At 45.8% G+C, this 20,801-nt stretch overlaps 2 protein-coding genes and 1 pseudogene across 8 annotated transcripts; 2 read left to right on the top strand and 1 right to left on the bottom strand.

Annotated features, from left to right (window-relative positions):
- The first annotated feature begins 911 nt into the window (after positions 1 to 911).
- On the top strand, positions 912 to 2,132 carry LOC121571687 (annotated as a pseudogene).
- A 612-nt stretch (positions 2,133 to 2,744) lies between these two features.
- LOC121571685 (phospholipase A1 member A) lies at positions 2,745 to 8,950 on the top strand. 6 transcript variants are annotated; one of them, XM_041883298.2, is made up of 12 exons: positions 2,745 to 2,810; positions 3,193 to 3,265; positions 3,484 to 3,697; positions 3,830 to 4,007; positions 4,130 to 4,238; positions 5,090 to 5,191; positions 5,363 to 5,455; positions 6,246 to 6,431; positions 6,895 to 6,984; positions 7,168 to 7,276; positions 7,421 to 7,576; positions 7,712 to 8,950. In XM_041883298.2, exons 1-12 carry the CDS (start codon positions 2,799 to 2,801, stop codon positions 7,800 to 7,802), a joined length of 1,413 nt encoding a protein of 470 aa, XP_041739232.1. In that variant the 5' UTR covers positions 2,745 to 2,798; the 3' UTR covers positions 7,803 to 8,950. The 6 variants fall into 6 exon arrangements, with proteins under 6 accessions (XP_041739232.1, XP_041739235.1, XP_041739231.1 ...); XM_041883301.2 differs by having other exon boundaries at positions 3,481 to 3,697; positions 6,264 to 6,431; XM_041883297.2 differs by having other exon boundaries at positions 3,481 to 3,697.
- LOC121571686 (popeye domain-containing 2) lies at positions 8,411 to 19,433 on the bottom strand. Of its 2 annotated transcripts, none has more exons than XM_041883305.2 (4): positions 18,365 to 19,429; positions 12,996 to 13,104; positions 12,399 to 12,879; positions 8,411 to 9,320 (listed from the first exon to the last, which is right to left on the bottom strand). In XM_041883305.2, exons 1-4 carry the CDS (start codon positions 18,859 to 18,861, stop codon positions 9,238 to 9,240), a joined length of 1,170 nt encoding a protein of 389 aa, XP_041739239.2. In that variant the 5' UTR covers positions 18,862 to 19,429; the 3' UTR covers positions 8,411 to 9,237. The 2 variants fall into 2 exon arrangements, with proteins under 2 accessions (XP_041739239.2, XP_041739238.2); XM_041883304.2 differs by having other exon boundaries at positions 9,236 to 9,320; positions 12,259 to 12,879; positions 18,365 to 19,433.
- Between the last annotated feature and the right edge of the window lie 1,368 nt (positions 19,434 to 20,801).

Genomic DNA, 20,801 nt, shown 5'->3' with positions numbered 1-20,801 from the left:
CTGGGAAGACTAAAAACAAAAACTAGAGAAACAAGAAAACTGGAAAAAATACGCTGGTACGACCTGAGAAGACAAGACGAACTGGCAACAGACAAACAGAAAACGCAGGTATAAATACAGATAATGGGGAAACATGGGAGACACCTGGTGGGGGGTGGAGACAAGCACAAGACAGGTGAAACAGATCAGGGTGTGACAAAGACGTGTGTAACCCTAGAATCTTAGTATGTTCCAAACCACCTGCAATCACATACATTTGGCAGTTTCTGAGAGGATGAAAGCACTTCAACATATGCTACTCATGACGAAGCTGATCCTAATGTCAACATGCAGATCCAAGATTAGGTTTCAGATATGTAATAAATGACACTGTTAGGGTGAATATACTGTAGATGCTTTACAAACCATGTTGAGAATCAGTGGCCAAGCCTGTCAAAGTAAACCGGACACTAAATATGCAGCGTATTGACTCTACCCTGACCAGAATCAGTTCATCACTGTGTCAATGGGAGAGCAAAGCGAATCGTTAGTCATCTGGCAGACGTCGGTTTGACTTCCAAGTCATTGCAAACTGTTTTCCTTGGCTGGTCTGGGGCCAGTAGCCTTGGTGGCCATCATTGGCAGATACTGGGGAATAAAATGTCCCTGACCTCCCTCCCTCTCTTGCATCTGTCCGCCTCTAGAACTTGCCTCACTTCTCGCCCCAGAGTGGCAGAGTTACCATCACTTCTAGCACATTCCCTCAGGCCAGAGAAAGGGGTTGTCACAGAGGGGGATAATAGAGTGGGGTGATAGGTTTCGAGTGGGGACCAAGTCCGAAGCATTGGTCATTCCCAGTGGCTAGAAAATGGAGTTTTCTGAGAGGGGTAGTACGTTCAGCGTGTGGACTGGGCCATGCGCTACAAGGCAATATGTGTGTGGTGACAGGAGCCTGTGGGTTCCTGGGGGAGAGGCTGGTCCGGCTGCTGCTGGAGGAAGGGAAACTCTCAGAGATCCATCTGCTGGACAAACATGTCTGACCACAACGCATACAGTCTCTGGAAGGTAAATACTGTACCAGCTCTCCTTTTTTTCTCTGTCCATACCAGGGTTGGGGTAAAGTTTTACAACTTGTTTTCTTTGGTTTGTTTCTTCTCTGATCTGTTTTTCTCTTCTCTGTTTGTTGTTAGAGGTCAGAGGTGACACTGTGGTGAGTGTGTTTGAGGGGGACATCAGGGACAGTGAGCTGCTGAGGAGAGCGTGTAAGGGAGCATCACTAGTCTTCCACACCGCGTCCCTCATAGACGTCACCGGGAAGTTGGACTACAGCGAGCTCCACGGAGTCAACGTCAAAGGTATGGTTGGGTTTCACTGAAGCTTTGGGTTGGGATTGGCAGCAGACCTGAGTGAAATACGCATGTCCAATACTTTCAAATACTTGAGCTGCGCTTGAAAACTGAATTGAACCTGCTAATATACTCATTCATCTAATTTCTTCCTCAGGAACCCAGCTCCTTCTGGCTTCTGGAGACGTACGTCCAGAAGAATGTGGTGTCCTTCATCTACACCAGGTTGAGGTGGCCGGCCCCAAAACCAACCGAGACCCCATCATCAACGGTGACAAGAACACCCCCTACACGTGCTCCATAAAGATCCCCTACTGCAGGACCAAGAAAGAAGCTGAGCGGGTCACCCTGCAAGCCCAGGGCGAGGTGTTCCAGAACGGGGGCTGGCTGGCCACCTGCACCCTCAGACCCATGTACATCTACGGAGGGGGCTGACGATTCCTGCTGGGCCACATGAGCGACGGGATTCGAAATGGGGACGTGTTGTACCGTACCTCCCACCCGGAGGCCCATGTGAACCCTGTGTACGTGGGAAACGCAGCCCTGGCCCACCTCCAGGTCGCCCGCGCCCACCCTGTGATACCCCCAGTGGAGAGCCGCCATTGGAGGGAACTTCTCATCTCAGACGACACGCCACCCGTCAGCTACTCTGACTTCAACCATGTTGTGTTGTCGCCACTGGGCTTCAGGTCCCCGCCCATAAACCGGAAGCTCCTCAACATGCTGAACATGCCCTTTAGCTTCTCCAATCGGCGGGCTCAGAGGGACATGGGGTACGCCCCCCGGTACAGCTGGGAGGAGGCACGTAAGCGGACCATCGATTGGGTGGCTTCCCAGTTACCCAAAGAAAGAAAGCGAATAAAGGCTAAATAATTGCCCCAGGCCCTGCCTGTAAGACTGTTCCTATAGCTGACCATCCCCTGGTCGATGCTTATAATCATTATTACAGTGGTCTATAAACGTGTATATTAAAGTTGTGTGATTACAAATCAAATGTCTGGGTTTTCCTTTCCTGGTCTGTTCCCATTTACAACCACTCTGCCTAATCCAGTTGATAACATTGTTAATTAACAAGAGAAGAGGAGACAGAATGTATTCTCAATCCCAGAAACAATACATGCCCTTGACCTAATTCTCTAGTGAGGAGGACTGTTATATGTAATAGCTGCCTGTCTCAATATAAACTACTACAGTCAGATTGCAGTTGCAGGTCCATCTCTAAATTGACATGTACTAGTATAAAGGTAGAATTGGTAATACATTGCTGAAATGTAGCTTATCACCATGTAACACAGTGAGTGTCACCCCCAGATGGCCAGAGTCCAGCATGAAAACAAACAGGCATTGATCACCAGTGAGGTCATGGATCCACAGCCAGTACCCCCCCCCCCCCCTCCCCATACAGACTAAGCACTAGACCAAGCACTGGGTCCTAAACAAAACACCGACCTACGACTGGAGCAGGAGGGGTACATGGGTATGTGGGTATGTTTTCATAAGCCTAGTTTACTGTGCCAGCTGAGCTTTCGAGAAAGCAGGGAAGTAAATTCCCCCAGCCCCCCATCTCTGTACTGTAATCAGATGTCGTAACTTAGTATTTCAATGCCAGGCATTGTGAAATAACGTATTTTGTGTGACTTAATTCTCTTAAGGAGATTCCTGCCCTGTTTGTGGTTACTGTTGACCAGTAGAGGATTGAAATAGCATTTCCAGAGCCAAAGTGAACTACAGTATTATTAAATAGTAACTTCAAGCACTGTTGGGAGGGAAAATAGGTTTTCCAAAGCTAAGGATCTGAGGCACAGTTCACCAACCTAAGCGGTAAAGCTACGGACCAAGTTACCATTTGTGACATTCTTCTTTCAAGAGAATGGGCTGGAAACTGAAAACAGCGGAAACTTTTCTCAGTATTTTAGCTTTCTACATCACGTCCACAGTAGGTAAGTACCACTCATCTCTATTGCAGAAGCATCTTCCTAATCCATTTTTATGTAATGAATAAACCCTATCCTTGCTCTAAGCGTATTTATTATAGCATATGCCACTTCACTGTATGTAAAGAACTCTGTTGTGAAACATGATTTTTTTGTCGTTGTTGTTGGTGGTGTTGTTGTTGTCTTCAAGGTTCTTTATGGACATTTCTCCTCTGAACCAGCAGGGGAGGATGAGGAGCCCAGATCAGAATGTGCTGACTTCAACAACACGACCTGGCTGGAGTACCGTCAGCAGGGCAGCAAGCTACAGGTGCAATACCTGCTCCTGACACGCAAGAATACAGACTGTGCCAGCCTCTTCAGTCAGGAGTGCCTCAGCAACAACACCTCCTACTTCAACTCCTCCTTACCCACCAAGATCATTGTCCATGGATACAGGTGAGGAGAAAGGGAGGGTGGTCAAACACTTGACACAGTATATTCACACTCTCTTTGAGGAGGTGGGCACATATGAAGTGCGAGGGGATCTACATATAAAACGTACAAGCTATCTCCCTCCCTCCCTCCCAGGGCTTGGGGCAGTAAGCCGTCCTGGGTAAAGGACCTGGCCCAGGCTCTGCTGCGGGCGCAGGATGCCAACGTGGTGGTGGTGGACTGGGTCTACGGGGCTTCCTTCGCCTACAACCTGGTGGTGGAGAACTACAAGGAGGTGGCCGTCCAGATCTCTGTCCTCATCAACCAGCTCCAGGTCAGGGCCTACTCATTTGTTTATGTTTACATACTGATAAATGCAATCTCAATGTTCACTGACAGACAGCAAATTAAGTTAAAAGAAATGAAAATAATGTAGAACTGATGTCTGTCTCACAGAACCATGGATGCAAACTGGAGTCATTTCACTTCATTGGGGTTAGTCTCGGGGCACACGTCTCTGCATTCGTGGGGACCCTGTTCAAGGGTGAGATAGGGAGAATCACAGGTGAGCTCCATCTGTGTCTGACCCATTAACAGTTCCACAGGGCCTTTCCTGTCTGCAGAACAAGGCTCTACAGGGCCAGACAACGACTGGTCACCACAAAGCAGGGCAGTCACTCACCCTTTCATCTCTGCCAATTGGACTGAATGAGGCTTTGTGAAAGAGAGAGCGCGCTCCAGAAAACAACAGTGGCAGACATTGAAAAGCGCCGCTCTGAATTTGTGAAAGAGGGAGACGTTACCCTTCTGAGTACACACAATGGCACAATGCATACAATTGTCTGTCTGCACACTATCTCTGGTGTTTTTGTCTGAGTAGAGGCATTCAGCCCTGTGATGTGAAGTAGTCTGAATGTTTAGGTGCAGTAATTCACAGCCGTATGTGTGTGTGTGTGTGTGTGTGTGTGTGTGTGTTTGTGTGTGTGTGTGTGTGAGTGTGTGTGTGTGTGTGTGTGTGCCATATGCCCCCTCTTTTTGCTGTAAAACTGCCCCATGGCAAAATGAGTAGAATTGCATGAAATTAGTTATAAAATGGCAAAATCTTCTCTCCGCCCCATGGCAACATCTGTACAATTGCAGCAAACTTGCTTTAAAACTGCAACATTTTCTCTACGCCCCGTGGTAAAATGTGTAGAATTGCAGGAAATGAACTCTAAAACAGATTTTGAGGGGCCGCTTAAATGTTTTACCCGCACTGCTCTATATGGATGTTGGTACGCAGACCCACGGGCCACTGCGGCCCCTCATGATGCATTTTTTGTGAACCACACCCCCATCAAAGTTGCCCATTGCTGCTGTAGCCTATCACTCACTCACCTCAGTCATTCACTGGTCTGTCTGAATCTCCTCCTGTAGGTCTGGACCCAGCTGGACCCATGTTTAAAGGAGCCGACACATTTGACCGTCTTGACCCCTCAGACGCATTGTTTGTGGAGGCCATCCACACAGACTCTGACTGTAAGAGAATACACACAAATAATGTTTGGATGCTAGTGTGTTCTGTTTTGTTGTAGGTCTAGTTCCTTGGAAATTCTGTCTTATTCACTACACACATGTTGGCGGCACCCCAGCAACACTGCTTACCTGACAATCTCCTGATATCAGCCATTTGTCTACATTTTCTCTCAGACTTCGGCATCTCCATCCCTGTTGGCCATGCTGACTTCTTCCTTAATGGCGGGATGGACCAGGCAGGTTGTGCACGCTCAAGGTTTGAGTCAAGTAAGTGTGTGCTTTTTCCGCCAAAATGTTTAATTGGTGTAATATTATCTAAATTGAGGAGGACATCCTACTACAATTGGCATAGACCCCTGTGCAGAGGCGTCATGCCCATAGGGGGCACAGGGGCACATGTTCCCTCAGATTTGTCCTTTATTTTAATTGAATTTTTTACATTTTTTGTTGTTTCTCTGTAATACTACTAGCCCAGATAGCAATTTTATGAAGTTGGCTTTAGCTAGCCCAGATAGGTTCCCAATCTCCCAACCTGATAACTAGCTATCAAGAAGCCATTTCAGGCTATCAGTCAAGTTTGAGTAGCTAGCTTGTCTAACTATCTTAGCTGGCATGCCTGCTGGCAAGGTTGGTAGACTTTAGAAAAGCAAGCAATTACTAAATATACTGAATAAGACTCACATTCCTTTCAATCTTTTACCCAGATTTTTACAGAGAAGTATATTTAGTTTCTTAAGAAATAAGAACCACCAGTCAGATGGATACAGACACCTCAAGAGGTATGCTTAGATATGCAGAACAATATACATATATTTTTTATATAGAATCAATCATAATAATTATGGCTCTAAATTGCAGGAAAAAGCTGTTTCAGGTGTTTGAAAAATGTTATATTCTACAACTTCCATAATGCCCCTGGGCCTGTGTATGATAGTACTATAGGCCTACATAAACATCAGACATATCATTGTCAACTAAGTACTAACATTCACTACTAGCAAGAAGATATATTTGGTGGTAAGCTGATGGCTACCTGAGCCTCTTCGTTTGTTGTCAGTTCTTGTCTACTTTCCAGTGTATGGGTACGTGATCTGTGACCACATGAGGGCGCTCCACGTCTACATAAGCGCACTGAACGGGCCCTGCCCACTGACTGGCATCCCTTGTTCCAGCTATGAGGACTTCCTCAAGGGCCGCTGTTTAGGCTGCCAAGGTGCCTTCAATGGCACATGTCCACAAATAGGTAGGGTTATCAACATGACAAACTTTCCTGAAAATTATACCAACCTGCTGTCTGTGAGTACTTTGATCATGCAAATGTAAAAATAATATATAGCCACTTCATACATGTATAGTAGACTATATGTAAACGATTTTGATCATGTTCAAATGTGTTTAGAGAGGATATTTTGAATAGGCCTAATCATATTCAAAGTTCCCAGCACACTTTCCATTTTCACCTTAATCAGGTTTCACTCAATGAGAGATAGGGCTTCTGTCTGACCTAGCTAGTGTCACGTCTGGTCTGGCGTCCATTTACAGTATCACTGTGGCACACTGGCACTGCAGATACAGTGACAGACTTATACAGATAAACCAGTTAATGTACTCTGGAGCTCTTTCATCTGTCATAGATGCAATAGGAAGGGCTACTTTACATCTCACTCTCTGTCTTTTGTACGTGCATGTGTCCTTGTGTGTTTCAGGGTTATTGGAGAACAGTGGTATAACAGTCTCTCCTCTTCCTCAACAAGAGAAGCTTTTCCTCCTGACAACCTCTGCACCTCCTTTCTGTGGTGAGCAGCTATATCTAGCCTACCTCTAGTGATCTCAGACTGACTGTCCAGCAGAAATTTTTTGAAATTTCATGACACATCCCCACTACTTTCACCCCACAGTTGAATGGTTAAATAAAGCAATATTTGAAGTGATGATGATAAACTTATTTTCCGTCCCCCTCCGCCACCCTCACCCCTCAGCCCATCACATCCTAGTGCAGCTGGAGGTGTCCCCCCTGGACAAGTCTGCTGAAGTGCAGGTGACCCTGAGAACTAGGGGACTTCCTGAAACAGAGCATAGACTCAGGCTGTAGGTATAACAACCTCTAACCTCACTGTTAGAGACACAAAATGATTTAGACAGCAGCATGAATCACAGCTGTTCACTTTATGATACGTAAACATGGATTATATTCTCAGTAACAGGCATGCTGTGTGCGTGTGTGTATTCCAGAGAGACAGACGGTACCGTTTACAGGAGGGTGATAGCCCACCCGGTGCCACTGTGTAAGATAGACTCCATACAGCTGAAGAACACTGGAGCACGCTTCTACAGACAGGGAGACATCCACTTTATGTCTGTCTGCATATCAGAGTTCCCCTCTGTCGGGTATATGTCCTTTCATCTATTTAACACATGCTCTCTCACACTCTCTCACACACATACACCACACAGCAGCATGCAGTATGTGTGAGTGTACATGTGTGTGCATATGACACTGTTTCTCATCTGTTTCCCTTTCAGAGAAGTGTTGTCATTGTGTGTGAAGAAGATTGACATAAGACGAGGATCTCCGTGGAACCATGATTTTGTGCAGCTGTGTGGGAGTTATTGAGAACCCTTATGTACTAAACACACACACAGCCTATGAACCAACATCTGTTTCTTTCTCTCTGTCAACATCCCGATAGTTCTGAAACAGAATCCTATCCTCATCTCCTTTCCTTTGTCATCAATGATGTGGAAGGCTTTGATAGGTCTAAGCAGTAAGGAGGAAGCCTATGCTGTCCTTATCATTAGGCATGAGGGAAAGGAAATGATTAGTTTTATTGGGACGCAGCCTGTTTCCAGCTCACACAGAAACACACACATGCAGCCAAGTATATTGCAAATATACATACAAACACACACACATACACATTCATATGTTACTGTTGGACCACCTACAGCCAGACTATGCTACAATTTTCTTATTGTTACATTTCTTTTGTATTTTCTAACATCATTAGTATTGCTGTACATAATCATTCCAATGCAGCTAAATGTTACTTAATTAAGATATTCTGTTGAAGCAAAACAGTTCTGAGAAGCAGGGGTGAGCAATGTGTTCAATGTGAAACTGTGATGAGTTTGAATAACTCATCATGATAAACTTCAAGACTCAATCTTATTCTGACTGAGGATGGAGGAGAGAGGAGACATAGATGAAAAAATGACAGTCAATGCATTTTCACCAAGAGCTTTATGGAGAAAGATTGGCCCCATGAAAATAAATTTTTATCACATTATGTATATATGTAGGCCCACATTTTTGGGGGAAAACAACACAAACAAAATACTCCTGTTCTATGTTTTTCAGACTAAATTTACAATGTGTGAGACATCTCACGTTCTCAAGCACATACACACAATGCAGAAGTGTGTGTCTGCCTGTTCAATTTGGAATCATGATTTGAAAATATGTATGTATGAAGAGAAAACCATTTTAGCATGCTCTCAGTCAAACATTATTCTCTCAGATTATGTCTGCACAAACAAACAAGATTAAACGTGCCCCTAGCTAGCCAACCCAACCCCGGATGTTAAAAAATCTAATACACATGATTAGTTTAATGTGGAATCACAATATCATAATCCTATCTAACACAATCTCTAAGTCAAAAGGCTTTCCATCCAGATGAATGGGAGATGTGAGTGACATAATAAAAAGAGTATACCGTCATTTCTGTGACATTAACTAATAAATTCAGTTTTATAACATAATTCTGTTCAGTGTCCAGAGTCTCTCTCTCTCCTTTATTGTCACGCACAGATGACATCACAGGAGTGAGATAATGTTAGGTGAGAGACTAGGATGTGGTGTTGGGTGGGCCTGATTCCACCCAGGACAGTGGTGATAGTTATATCCCAGGTTGTCTTTCCTGCAGTTCCACTGGTCATCTCAGGAAAATGCTATAGCTATGTATAAACATTTTGTGATAGTGTTATAATCTGCACAGCATGACTGTAATAAAGACAACCTGGAACTGTTTGCACTTTGGGTAAAACTATCACAGTTTAGGGGTGTCCGTGGGGGCCAGAGGAGCTCTCCCTCTTTGGTATCGCATTGGTAGAGTCCCAGTGGTTTCCCCTCCTGTGGAATCAACAGAGAAATCTGTCAAAAAACACAAGCAGAACTGTTCCTACGACAACCTTCCTTATGGCAGGCAGGCAGTACAGAGAGTATTTCATTTTCACCTAAATGCTATGTACCATGCCTTACAGCTTAACATACAGGATAGTGTAGGGTTGCAACATGATCTCACAACGAATGCTCACATTGGTCGAATTACACCAGCATAGTCCTCACATTCCTGACACCTGAACTGGTTAACAGTGAGAGATGGGGGAACTACTGACCTGTGATGTCACAATGACATTGGAGTGATGGGCTGTTCTCTGAGCCTGGCTGGTCTCTGCTTTCACATGACCCACATCCCTCGCCCTTCTCTCATCCCTCACCCCTGTCATTCACCAGCTTGCCGTAGCCACTGTCTAACTGACCATAGCCTGTACCTGAAGGTCAGCAGCAGCCATTACAATGACAGCAGAGCCAGAGCCCTCCACCAAGCACCCGGCAGCTGTCCTGGAATCCAACCCCCCTCTTGCTCCCCTCTCCCTCCTCTCCCCCGCCGCCCGAAACACGATCTGACCCCAATTGGGTCAGGGAGGATTTTGGGATAGCGGGGAAAAGGGAGGGGGAGTGGGTAGGCATGTGGATTAATGGCATGGCACTGGATCTCTGACTGCCAGGATATCCCCAGTTTCCAGCAGGCTCTAATCATTGTCTCCGTCAGAGAAAACACACAGTTGACTGCCAGCCCCCCACCACAACCCTGCTGTCTCCCCATCCTGTTCCAAACTACAAACCTCCAACATACATACAGATGGTACCCCCATCTGTTTGAACCAACATGAGCTACCAGGGTCACTCTGCGGTAAACTGTTTTGTAAACTTTCATAAACTGTAGCTCAACACTGTTTTTCATCTGGCCAAGCCTTGGAATCCAGCCAGAAAGGACAGTCTAACTAACCTAGCTAAACAAACACACTCTCCATATACACTCTACACCCAGCTACCAAGAGGGCATGCCACATACCGGGAGAGGAGTGGGGGAGAGGCTGTAATATACTGTACATACACTACTGGTCAAAGGTTGTAGAACACTTACTCATTCAAGGGTTTTTCTTTATTTTTTACTATTTTCTACATTGTAGAATAATAGTGAAGACATCAAAACTATGAAATGACACATGGGGAATCATGTAGTATCCAAAAAAGTGTTAAACAAATCAAAATATATTTTATATTTGAGATTCTTCAATTAGCCACCCTTTGCTTTGATGACAGCTTTGCACACTCTTGGCATTCTCTCAACCAGCTTCACCTGGAATGCTTTTCCTACAGTCTTGAAGGAGTTCCCACATATGCTGAGCACTTGTTGGCTGCTTTTCCTTCACTTTGCGGTCTGACTCATCCCAAACCATCTCAATTTGGTTGAGGTCGGGGGATTGTGGAGGCCAGGTCATCTGATGCAGCACTCCATCACTCTCCTTCTTGGTTAAATAGCCCTTACGGCCTGGAGGTGTGTTGGGTCATTGTCCTGTTGAAAAACAAATGATAGTCCCACTAAGCCCAAACCAGATGGGATGGCGTATTGCTGCAGAATGCTGTGGTAGCCATGCTGGTTAAGTGTGCCTTGAATTTTAAATAAATCACAGACAGTGTCACCAGCAAAGCACCCCCTTACCATAACACCTCCTCCTCCATGCTTTACGTTGGGAAATACACATGCAGAGATCATCTGTTCACCCACACCGCGTCTCACAAAGACACGGCGGTTGGAACCAAAAATCTCCAATTTGGACTCCAGACCAAAGGACACATTTCCACCGGTCTAATGTCCATTGCTCGTGTTTCTTGGCCCAAGCAAGTCTCTTCTTCTTATTGGTGTCCTTTAGTAGTGGTTTCTTTGCAGCAATTCGACCATGAAGGCTTGATCCTCTGAACAATTGATGTTGAGTTGTGTCTGTTACTTGAACTCTGTGAAGCATTTATTTGGGCTGCAATTTCTGAGGCTGGTAACTCTAATGAACTTATCCTCTGCAGCAGAGGTAACTCTGGGTCTTCCTTTCCTGTGGCGGTCCTCATGAGAGCCAGTTTCATCATAGAGCTGGATGGTTTTTGCGACTGCACATTAAGAAACACCCCACCTTGTCACAACACAACTGATTGGCACAAACGCATTAAGAAGGAAAGAAATTCCACAAATTAACTTTTAAGAAGGCACACCTGTTAATTGAAATGCATTCCAGGTGACTACCTCATGAAGCTGGTTGAGAGAATGCCAAGAGTGTGCAAAGCTGTCATCAAAGCAAAGGGTGCCTATTTGAAGAATCTCAAATATAACATATATTTTGATTTGTTTAACACTTTTTTGGTTACTACATGATTCCATATGTGTTATTTCATTGTTTTGATGTCTTCACTATTATTCTACAATGCAGAAAATAGTAAAAATAAAGAAAAACTCTTGAATGAGTAGGTGTTCTAAAACTTTTGACCGGTAGTGTACATATACAGTATAATAAGAGTTTTTGGGGTGGAGATCCTGAGATGGAGTGTAGGTAAACTTTAGAACAACAATCCTCAGAGACAGAGAGACCTTTGGGGTTGGGTGGGTACCCAAGAGGCGAGGTGTCCCAGTTCAGCCAACTCTTTGGTCAATCTAATGTTCTTTCTCTCAGGCTCATTGATTTTGACCAAAACATTTATTGATTTGACTAACTCACTCTCTAAACGTTCATATCATTTTCAAAAGTGAAAGAGCAAGCAGTGTATAGCCTCCGCATAAGATATGTGCAAAAACAAACAAACAGAAAATCACTTAAATCATTGCAAAGTTGAAATGATGTTCTTTACCACAGGGCATTGCCATTTTAAAGCTGGATTAGTGAGAGTGTGGACACAGCAAGCAAAACACGCAACCCCCCGCCCAGCACACCCTCTCACTGCACACAGGTGTACTTACATGTAGCTTAAGTAGTGGCCCAGTGTGTTAGCTCCAGCAACCTGCCCTCTACCTCAAATAATCCCTCTCACTCCCATAATCCATTAAGGACCCGGTCATATCAGCAAAATCCTCCAGGACCAGGCTGGTGGAGTCCTCACCAGAGGGCATCTCCATGTCTGAGGGCCAGGGCTGACGCTGGGAGGGTGGGCCCCGGGGTTGGTGGGGGGTTGCCGTTGATGGGGTGGGGGACTTCTCTTGGATCTGCAGCCGTGGGGTCGGGGGTGTTGTAGGCTCTGACTTCTGGTAGGCTGGCACCGGGTCCACATCCACCACTGCTGCCTCCTGCTGCTCCACTGGGGCTACCTGGTCCCTGGCACTACCACTGCCGCTACAGACCTCACCCTCGCTGCCCGGGGGTGGGGGGGCCAGGACATGGTAGAGACTGGGCAGGCGGATGTCGAGGCGCACGCCGCTCTTGGCGAAGAGCTTATCATTGAGTGAGTAGAGCTTGTTGGCAATGTCGCTGCCCAGCATGACAGAGAAGAGGCGGGTGATGTAGCGCTCCTTGGACAGCAGCATGTAAAGGCGGCGCCGGTGCCACGAGATGTAGCGGCAGTCCGTCTCTGCCGTCAGGGTCACCTGGGGGTCAGGAATGTCAAAAGTCAGGGGTAAGAGTGAAGGAAAAGGCTAAAGGTTCAGAAATCAATGAATTAATGCGTGAATGAATGAATGAATGATGAGAATCCGTCCAGTACCTGAAAGTTCCCCTCTTCGTTGGGTCTGAGAGACTCCCACTCAGGTGAGTCCAGGAACTGGTGGGGGAAGATGTAATGGAGGAACTGTCCTTCTAGAGACACACGGATCCTACCAGGGAGAGCAGGAAAGGACAAGGTTAGTAAGAGAGAAGGAGAGGGGGAAAAGCATGGATAGGTGATAATGAGAGAAAATACACACATCACTAGGCTTAATCCAAAACCTTGAAACAAGTTAACATGAATATCTATCTCCTTAACCTCAAAACTCAGGGAAGTGATCCAAGTTAAACATAGACAGAGGAAAACATATATTCTTGGTTTATAAATCATAGACAGTCCAACAGTGCTCTTTCATTTATGATTCATGTTGATGGAATTCGTTTGAATCAAGTGAAACTAGGAATTGCAAGCATCTGCCTCTAACCCTAGGAAGCTTTTTGCCACCTTCTCCTCCGACAAACTAATCTTCTCCTTTCCCCCTTCTGATAACCAGGTGGCGAATCGCATCTCTGCATGTCTGGCAGACATATCAGTGTGGATGACGGATCACCACCTCAAGCTGAACCTCGGCAAGACGGAGCTGCTCTTCCTCCCGGGGAAGGACTGCCCGTTCCATGATCTCGCCTTGGCGTGACCCTGGACAACACCCTGTTGTTCTCCACTAACATCAAGGCGGTGACCCGATCCTGTAGGTTCATGCTATACAACATTTGGAGAGTACGACCCTGCCTTACACAGGAAGCGGCACAGGTCCTAATCCAGGCACTTGTCATCTCCCGTCTGGATTACTGCAACTCGCTGTTGGCTGGGCTCCCTGCCTGTGCCATTAAACCCCTACAACTCACCCAGAATGCCGCAGCCCGTCTGGTGTTCAACCTTCCCAAGTTCTCTCACGTCACCCCGCTCCTCCGCACACTCCACTGGCTTCCAGTTGAAGCTCGCATCTGCTACAAGACCATGGTGCTTGCCTACGGAGCTGTGAGGGGAACGGCACCTCCGTACCTTCAGGCTCTGATCAGTCCCTACACCCAAACGAGGGCATTGCGTTCATCCACCTCTGGCCTGCTGGCCCCCCTACCTCTGCGGAAGCACAGTTCCCGCTAAGCCCAGTCAAAACTGTTCGCTGCTCTGGCACCCCAATGGTGGAACAAGCTCCCTCACGACGCCAGGACGGCGGAGTCACTCACCACCTTCCGGAAACACTTGAAACCCCACCTCTTTAAGGAATACCTGGGATAGGATAAAGTAATCCTTCTACCCCCCCTTACCCCACCCCCAAAAAAAACATTTAAAAAAAAAACATATTGGAAAGTGGTTATCCCACTGGCTATAAGGTGAATGCACCAATTTGTAAGTCGCTCTGGATAAGAGCGTCTGCTAAATGACGTAAATGTAAATGTAAATGAATTAGTTGTCATAAACAGATGTTATTTGCATACGATAATAATTAGCTTTCCCGGAGTTATAAACTTGACACGTAGCTGTCAGTATATTCAATGAACCATTAATTTTAGAGGCCGTATAGGAGGAGTTAGTTAACTGTGTTGGTACACAACCTCAGGAGAGCAAAGAAATATAAAACTCTTTAGCAACAAATCAAATCATATTTTATTTGCCACATGCGCCAAATACAGCAGGTGTAGACGTTACCGTGAAATGCTTACTTACAGCCCTTAACCAACTAAATGCATTTATTTCTTAATAAAAACAACAATAACAAAAAAGTGTTGAGAAAGAAAGTGCAGAAGTAAAATAAAATTACAGTAGGGAGGCTATATACAGGGGGTTATCGGTGCAGAGTCAATGTGCGGGGGCACTGGCTAGTTGAGGTAGTTGAGGTAGTTGAGGTAATATGTACATGTGGGTAGAGCTAAAGTGACTATGCATAAATAATTAACAGAGTAGCAGCAGCGTAAAAAGATGGGGTGGGGGTGGGGTGGCAGTGCAAATAGTCCGGGTAGCCATGATTAGCTGTTCAGGAGTCTTACGGCTTGGGGGTAGAAGCTGTTGAGAAGCCTTTTGGACCTAGACTTGGCGCTCCGGTACCGCTTGCCGTGCGGTAGCAGAGAGAACAGTCTATGACTAGGGTGGCTGGAATCTTTGACAATTATGTGGGCCTTCCTCTGACACCGCCTGGTATAGAGGTCCTGGATGGCAGGAAGCTTGGCCCCAGTGATGTACTGGGCCGTACGCACTACCCTCTGTAGTGCCTTGTGGTCGTAGGCCGAGCAGTTGCCATACCAGGCAGTGATGCAACCAGTCAGGATGCTCTCGATGGTGCAGCTGTATAACTTTTTGAGGATCTGAGGACCCATGCCAAATCTTTTCAGTCCCCTGAGGGGGAATAGGCTTTGTCGTGCCCTCTTCACGACTGTCTTGGTGTGTTTGGACCATGAAAGTTCGTTGGTGATGTGGACACCAAGGAACTTGAAGCTCTGAACCTGTTCCAATACAGCCCTGTCGATGAGAATGGGGGCGTGCTCAGTCCTCTTTTTTTTCCTGTAGTCCACAATAATCTCCTTTGTCTTGGTCACGTTGAGGGAGAGGTTGTTATCCTGGCACCACACGGCCAGGTCTCTGACCTCCTCCCTATAGGCTGTCTCATCGTTGTCGGTGATCAGGCCTACCACTGTTGTGTCGTCGGCAAACTTAATGATGGTGTTGGAGTCGTGCCTGGCCATGCAGTCATGGGTGAACAGGGAGTACAGGAGGGGACTGAGCACGCACCCCTGAGGGTCCCCCATGTTGAGGATCAGCGTGGCAGATGTGTTGTTACCTACCCTTACCACCTGGGGGCGGCCCGTCAAGAAGTCCAGGATCCAGTTGCAGAGGGAGGTGTTTAGTCCCAGGATCCTTAGCTTAGTGATGAGCTTTGAGGGCACTATGGTGTTGAACGCTGAGCTGTAGTCAATGAATAGCATTCTCACGTAGGTGTTCCTCTTGTCCAGGTGGGGAAGGGCAGTGTGGAGTGCAATAGAGATTGCATCATCTGTGGATCTGTTGGGGCGGTATGCAAATTGGAGTGGGTCTAGGGTTTCTGGGATAATGGTGCTGATGTGAGCCATGACCAGCCTTTCAAAGCACTTCATGGCTACAGACATCAGTGCTACGTGTCAGTAGTCATTTAGGCAGGTTATCTTAGTGTCCTTGGGCACAGGGACTATGGTGGTCTGCTTGAAACATGTTGGTATTACAGACTCAGTCAGGGACATGTTGAAAATGTCGGTGAAGACACTTGCCAGTTGGTCAGCACATGCTCGGAGTACACGTCCTGGTAATCCGTCTGGCCCTGCGGCCTTGTGAATGTTGACCTGCTTAAAAGTCTTACTCACATCGGCTACGGAGAGCGTGATCACATAGTCATCCGGAACAGCTGGTGCTCTCATGCATGCTTCAGTGTTGCTTGCCTTGAAGCGAGCATAGAAGTGGTTTAGCTCGTCTGGTAGGCTTGTGTCACTGGGCAGCTCGTGGCTGTGCTTCCCTTTGTAGTCTGTAATAGTTTTCAAGCCCTGCCACATCCGACGAGCGTCAGAGCCGGTGTAGTACGATTCAATCTTAGTCCTGTATTGACTCTTTGCCTGTTTGATGGTTCGTCGGAGGGCATAGCGGGATTTCTTATAATCGTCCGGGTTAGAGTCCCGCTCCATGAAAGCGGCAGCTCTACCCTTTAGCTCAGTGCGGATGTTGCCTGTAATCCATGGCTTCTGGTTGGGGTATGTACGTACGGTCACTGTGGGGACGACTTCATAGATGCACTTATTGATGAAGCCAGTGACTGATGTGGTGTACTCCTCAATGCTCTCCAAAGAATCCCGGAACATGTTCCAGTCTGTGCTAGCAAAACAGTCCTGTAGCTTAGCATCTGCGTCATCTGACCACTTTTTTATTAACCGAGTCACTGGTGCTTATAAGCAGGAATCAGGAGGCTAGAGTTATAGTCAGATTTGCCAAATGGAGGGCGAGGGAGAGCTTTGTATGCGTCTCTGTGTGTGGAGTAAAGGTGGTCTAGAGGTTATTTTCCTCTGGTTGCACGTTTAACATGCTGGTAGAAATTAGGTAGAACAGATTTAAGTTTCCCTGCATTAAAGTCCCCGGCCACTAGGAGCGCTGCCTCTGGATGAGCGATTTCCTGTTTAGTTATGGCCTTATACAGCTCATTGAGTGCAATCTTAATGCCAGCATTGGTTTGTGGTGGTAAATAGACAGCTATGAAAAATATAGATGATGATCTTAGCCAAAAAACAGAGAAGTGATGGAGTCACTGCTGAGGACCAGTGTTGGGAAGTAGTGAACTACATTAAGTTCAACTACTAATTGCATTACATTTTGCAGTAGCTTGGTGGTAATTGAACTAAATTCAAATCTTGGTAGTGTTTTCAGTAGTTAATTACTTTTTTGCCATGTAGTGGTGTAGCTAACTACTGGAACTGCACACTACTTTTTTTTGTTAAAATAAAATAAAATATGGGTGAAGTAGGCAAAAATGTCCTTTCTTTTTTATCATCAGACCTGACTAAGTCTCACTTGAAACACTTTGTGTGCCTAATTCTCACTTTTTGTGTTTAATAGGCTAAATTATACATTCTGTTAACATCTGACTCCAGAGTGATCTTTTCTTGCAATTTGTAGTCTATGACATTTCAGATTTAGATATGATAATTTTTCACGAAGTAGTTTGGATGTAGTGTACTACTTTTTCTAACTAACTTCAGTTAAGTAAGATATATTTTTCTTGAGGGTAGCTTTAGTGTAGCTTAACTTCTTCCAGTGTGAAGTAATGTAGCTTAACTTCTTCCAGTGTAGCTCAGTTGGTAGAGCATGGCGCTTGCAACACCAGGGTTGTGGGTTCGATTCCCACGGGGGACCAGTATGAAAATGTATGCACTAACTAACTGTAAGTCGCTCTGGATAAGAGCATCTGCTAAATTACTAAAATGTAAAATAATTAGTAGCTTGGTAAACTATATTTTCAGAGTAGCTTCCCCAACATTGATGAGGACACATGACCTCTTGAAAGTGTTCTGTGTTTAATTATATTGTTGGTAAGTGATATATGTCGCTCAGGTTTCCATGAGCCCTAGTCTAAGCCATTGTCTTTGTTGGACAGATAGATCAAGAGATAAATGCTAAGAGAAGAACATTCACTAGGAACAATAACTCTACTACTTGACAATTGCAATCTGCCTACAGCAATGTAACTAAACTGCAATTGACTATGTTACTCCAGCAACTCAACTAAAACAAGACTCGGGTCTGTTCCAATATCTCCAGTAACATACTACCAAGAATGAATTAAGTAATGTACTATTGATCATGCATTCTAAATGGTATGCTACAGACATTAGAACTTACACCCTCCTCTCACTCACCTCCCAGACAGCAGAAAGGACAGCTGGTTGATGGGCGTCTTGCCCTCCACTGCGTACGTCTCCTCTACCCTTAGGGCCAGCACCTTGTTCTCACAGGCACCCACAATGTCTTTGAACACCTGTATGGGCACGTCCAGAGGCAGGTAGACGGCTGAGTAGAGGGCCGACAGCTCCTCGTTGGCCAGGCCATCCTGTTGCAGCCTGTATATGAGGTGGCAGATCTGGAGCACGCAGGCCACCAGCAGCAGCAGGTTCCAGGTGAACACATCCACCCCACACATGGTCATCCAGCCCCACAGGGCCAGGCAGGTGAAGGCAGGCGTCATGAAACCAAAGATGAACAGGCAGCCGTAGGTGCTGCTGCCCCCCATGTACCCCAGGAACAAGACTGTGTTGCCCAGGTGGTAGAAGGCCCCCTCTGTGTTCTTGGTCCAGCCATCGCATGGTGGATGGCCGTAGAGAACTGTCTCCAACAGGGTGGAGTTGTCTGCACTCATGGTGGAGGGAGGCTGTTTTTCCAAACCAAACTATCTAGTTCAATAAGTTCCAAAAAAACTGTTACACTCAGAATATTCCAAAGTTTACTACGCTACCAGAGGTCAAAGCTGGTAGAAAAAGTTTGTCCTCCACTCAAGCCTCAAGTTGTTGTTGTTGCTTTATCAGTGAGACTGAAAAGTTGTCACTGGAGTTGGTCTATTTCTTAAAAGTTCAATCAAGGTATTGTTAAAACAGAGAAAACGTTGCAAAAATGGTATTAATTGTCAAAAGTTGCTCTGTTGCCCTCTTACGTACGGCTAGACTACAGATTTCCTCGTCCTGCTTTGGTTATTATACCATAAACACGATTGGAATGGATTTCTCCTCACATTGTGCGTCTTTCACTCTCCCGCCCTCTCGTCCCTTCTTTTCCCCCTCTATGTTTGCTGTGTGTGTCTCTTGATTTTCTCTCTATTTCCCTCACCCATTTGCTTGCTCTGGAGAGCTCACAGTTGGCAGCAAAGAGAGCGAGAGGGAGAGAGAGGGAGGGAGAGGGGGAGAGAGAGACCCCTAGTAGGATAACCATGTTTGGAATTGAAACCCAAGGAGTAGAGAGCCACAGACAGAAAGCAGACCAACTACTTATCATAACACTGCTGGGGAGAGAGACATAAAAGAGAGAGGGAGGTGTGAGATGATAACAAGTGACAGAGAGAGAGAGAAAAAGAGAAAGAGAGAGAGAGAGACCCTTGAATTGAATTGAGAGAGATGTTGTGGTCATGCATCCAGGTAAATCACACCAATAAAATCTCTCCCTTCTGCCAAAAGGGAAACCATGTTTTAACATAATCATTATTTGGCCCCTAGACCTCTGGTTCAATGTGGTGCCAAGAGAGTGGCTCTGCTGGGTGCGTATTAAGAAATACTGAAATAGTAGAATTACAGTGTAGGTCGGGTTTCAAAAATTAACCCCCTTCCCCCATATATTACATACCATGCCCCACCAGTCAGAGACACTGTTCTCAGAGGACTGTGTCACTGGAATAGGGGTCAGGGTGAAGTGAGTGGCTTTGATATCATGCCACTAGTGATATCGAGATTCAAAACCACACATGATTCTGGTGTGTGTGTGTGTGTGTGTGTTGTCTAACATATTCATAAACAATTTGGACTGAAAGTTACATTTGCTTCAAAAGCACAAGTGCTTTGAATCATATAGGCTTATCTAATGATTCTATACAAGGCATGTAGGCTATGCCCCCACTCACGTCTTTCTCGTACACATATTATCTCCTTCACTTGTGTGTATCAAAGACATCAGTCACGCAACGGCTGTTCACATGGCAGTCCCCGCTCTCTGCAGCAGCAGATAATTGGGAAAGGTCACAGTGTAGGGCTGGTTCCCTGGCATGGTATGACGTCCATACAAGGCACTGGGCCAGGGAAAGGGTGCCAATGCAGAGACACCTCGGTGTTCTCACTACTAGTATATTACAATGACATTCTTCTGCAGGACACACAAATAAGATTTATCACAGATACTTGTAATAAACGACCAAGAAACAAATTGCACTGGGAAGATTTCTACAGTTGGTACATTCCTGGTTGTGTTAACTGCCAAAAATACCTACGTCAATCTATTTGCAGAATTTGGGACACTGGCAATGCTCATTACATTTCCATTAAGCACTTGGCTCCTTTACAGAGCATAGGCCATTGAATGACCTCCATCTCACTGCTCATTTTGTTCGCATACTTAGCAAGCATCAGGTCTTACAACTTCAGGTCCATTTCTAGCAAGCAGGCTTTTAAACTGCAAGGTACTCGCCACTTCACAGAACAGTGGCACCTGGGGCTGCATTTACACAGGGAGCCCAATTCTGATATATATTAGTTCACTAACTGTTCTTTTGACCAATCAGATCAGCTCTTTTGCCTATAATTGGGCAAAATATCACAA

Source organism: Coregonus clupeaformis, chromosome 29, assembly GCF_020615455.1.
Source record: "Coregonus clupeaformis isolate EN_2021a chromosome 29, ASM2061545v1, whole genome shotgun sequence".
In the NCBI taxonomy this organism is placed as follows: Eukaryota; Metazoa; Chordata; class Actinopteri; order Salmoniformes; family Salmonidae; genus Coregonus; species Coregonus clupeaformis.
This window is presented reverse-complemented; position numbering and strand designations above follow the sequence as displayed.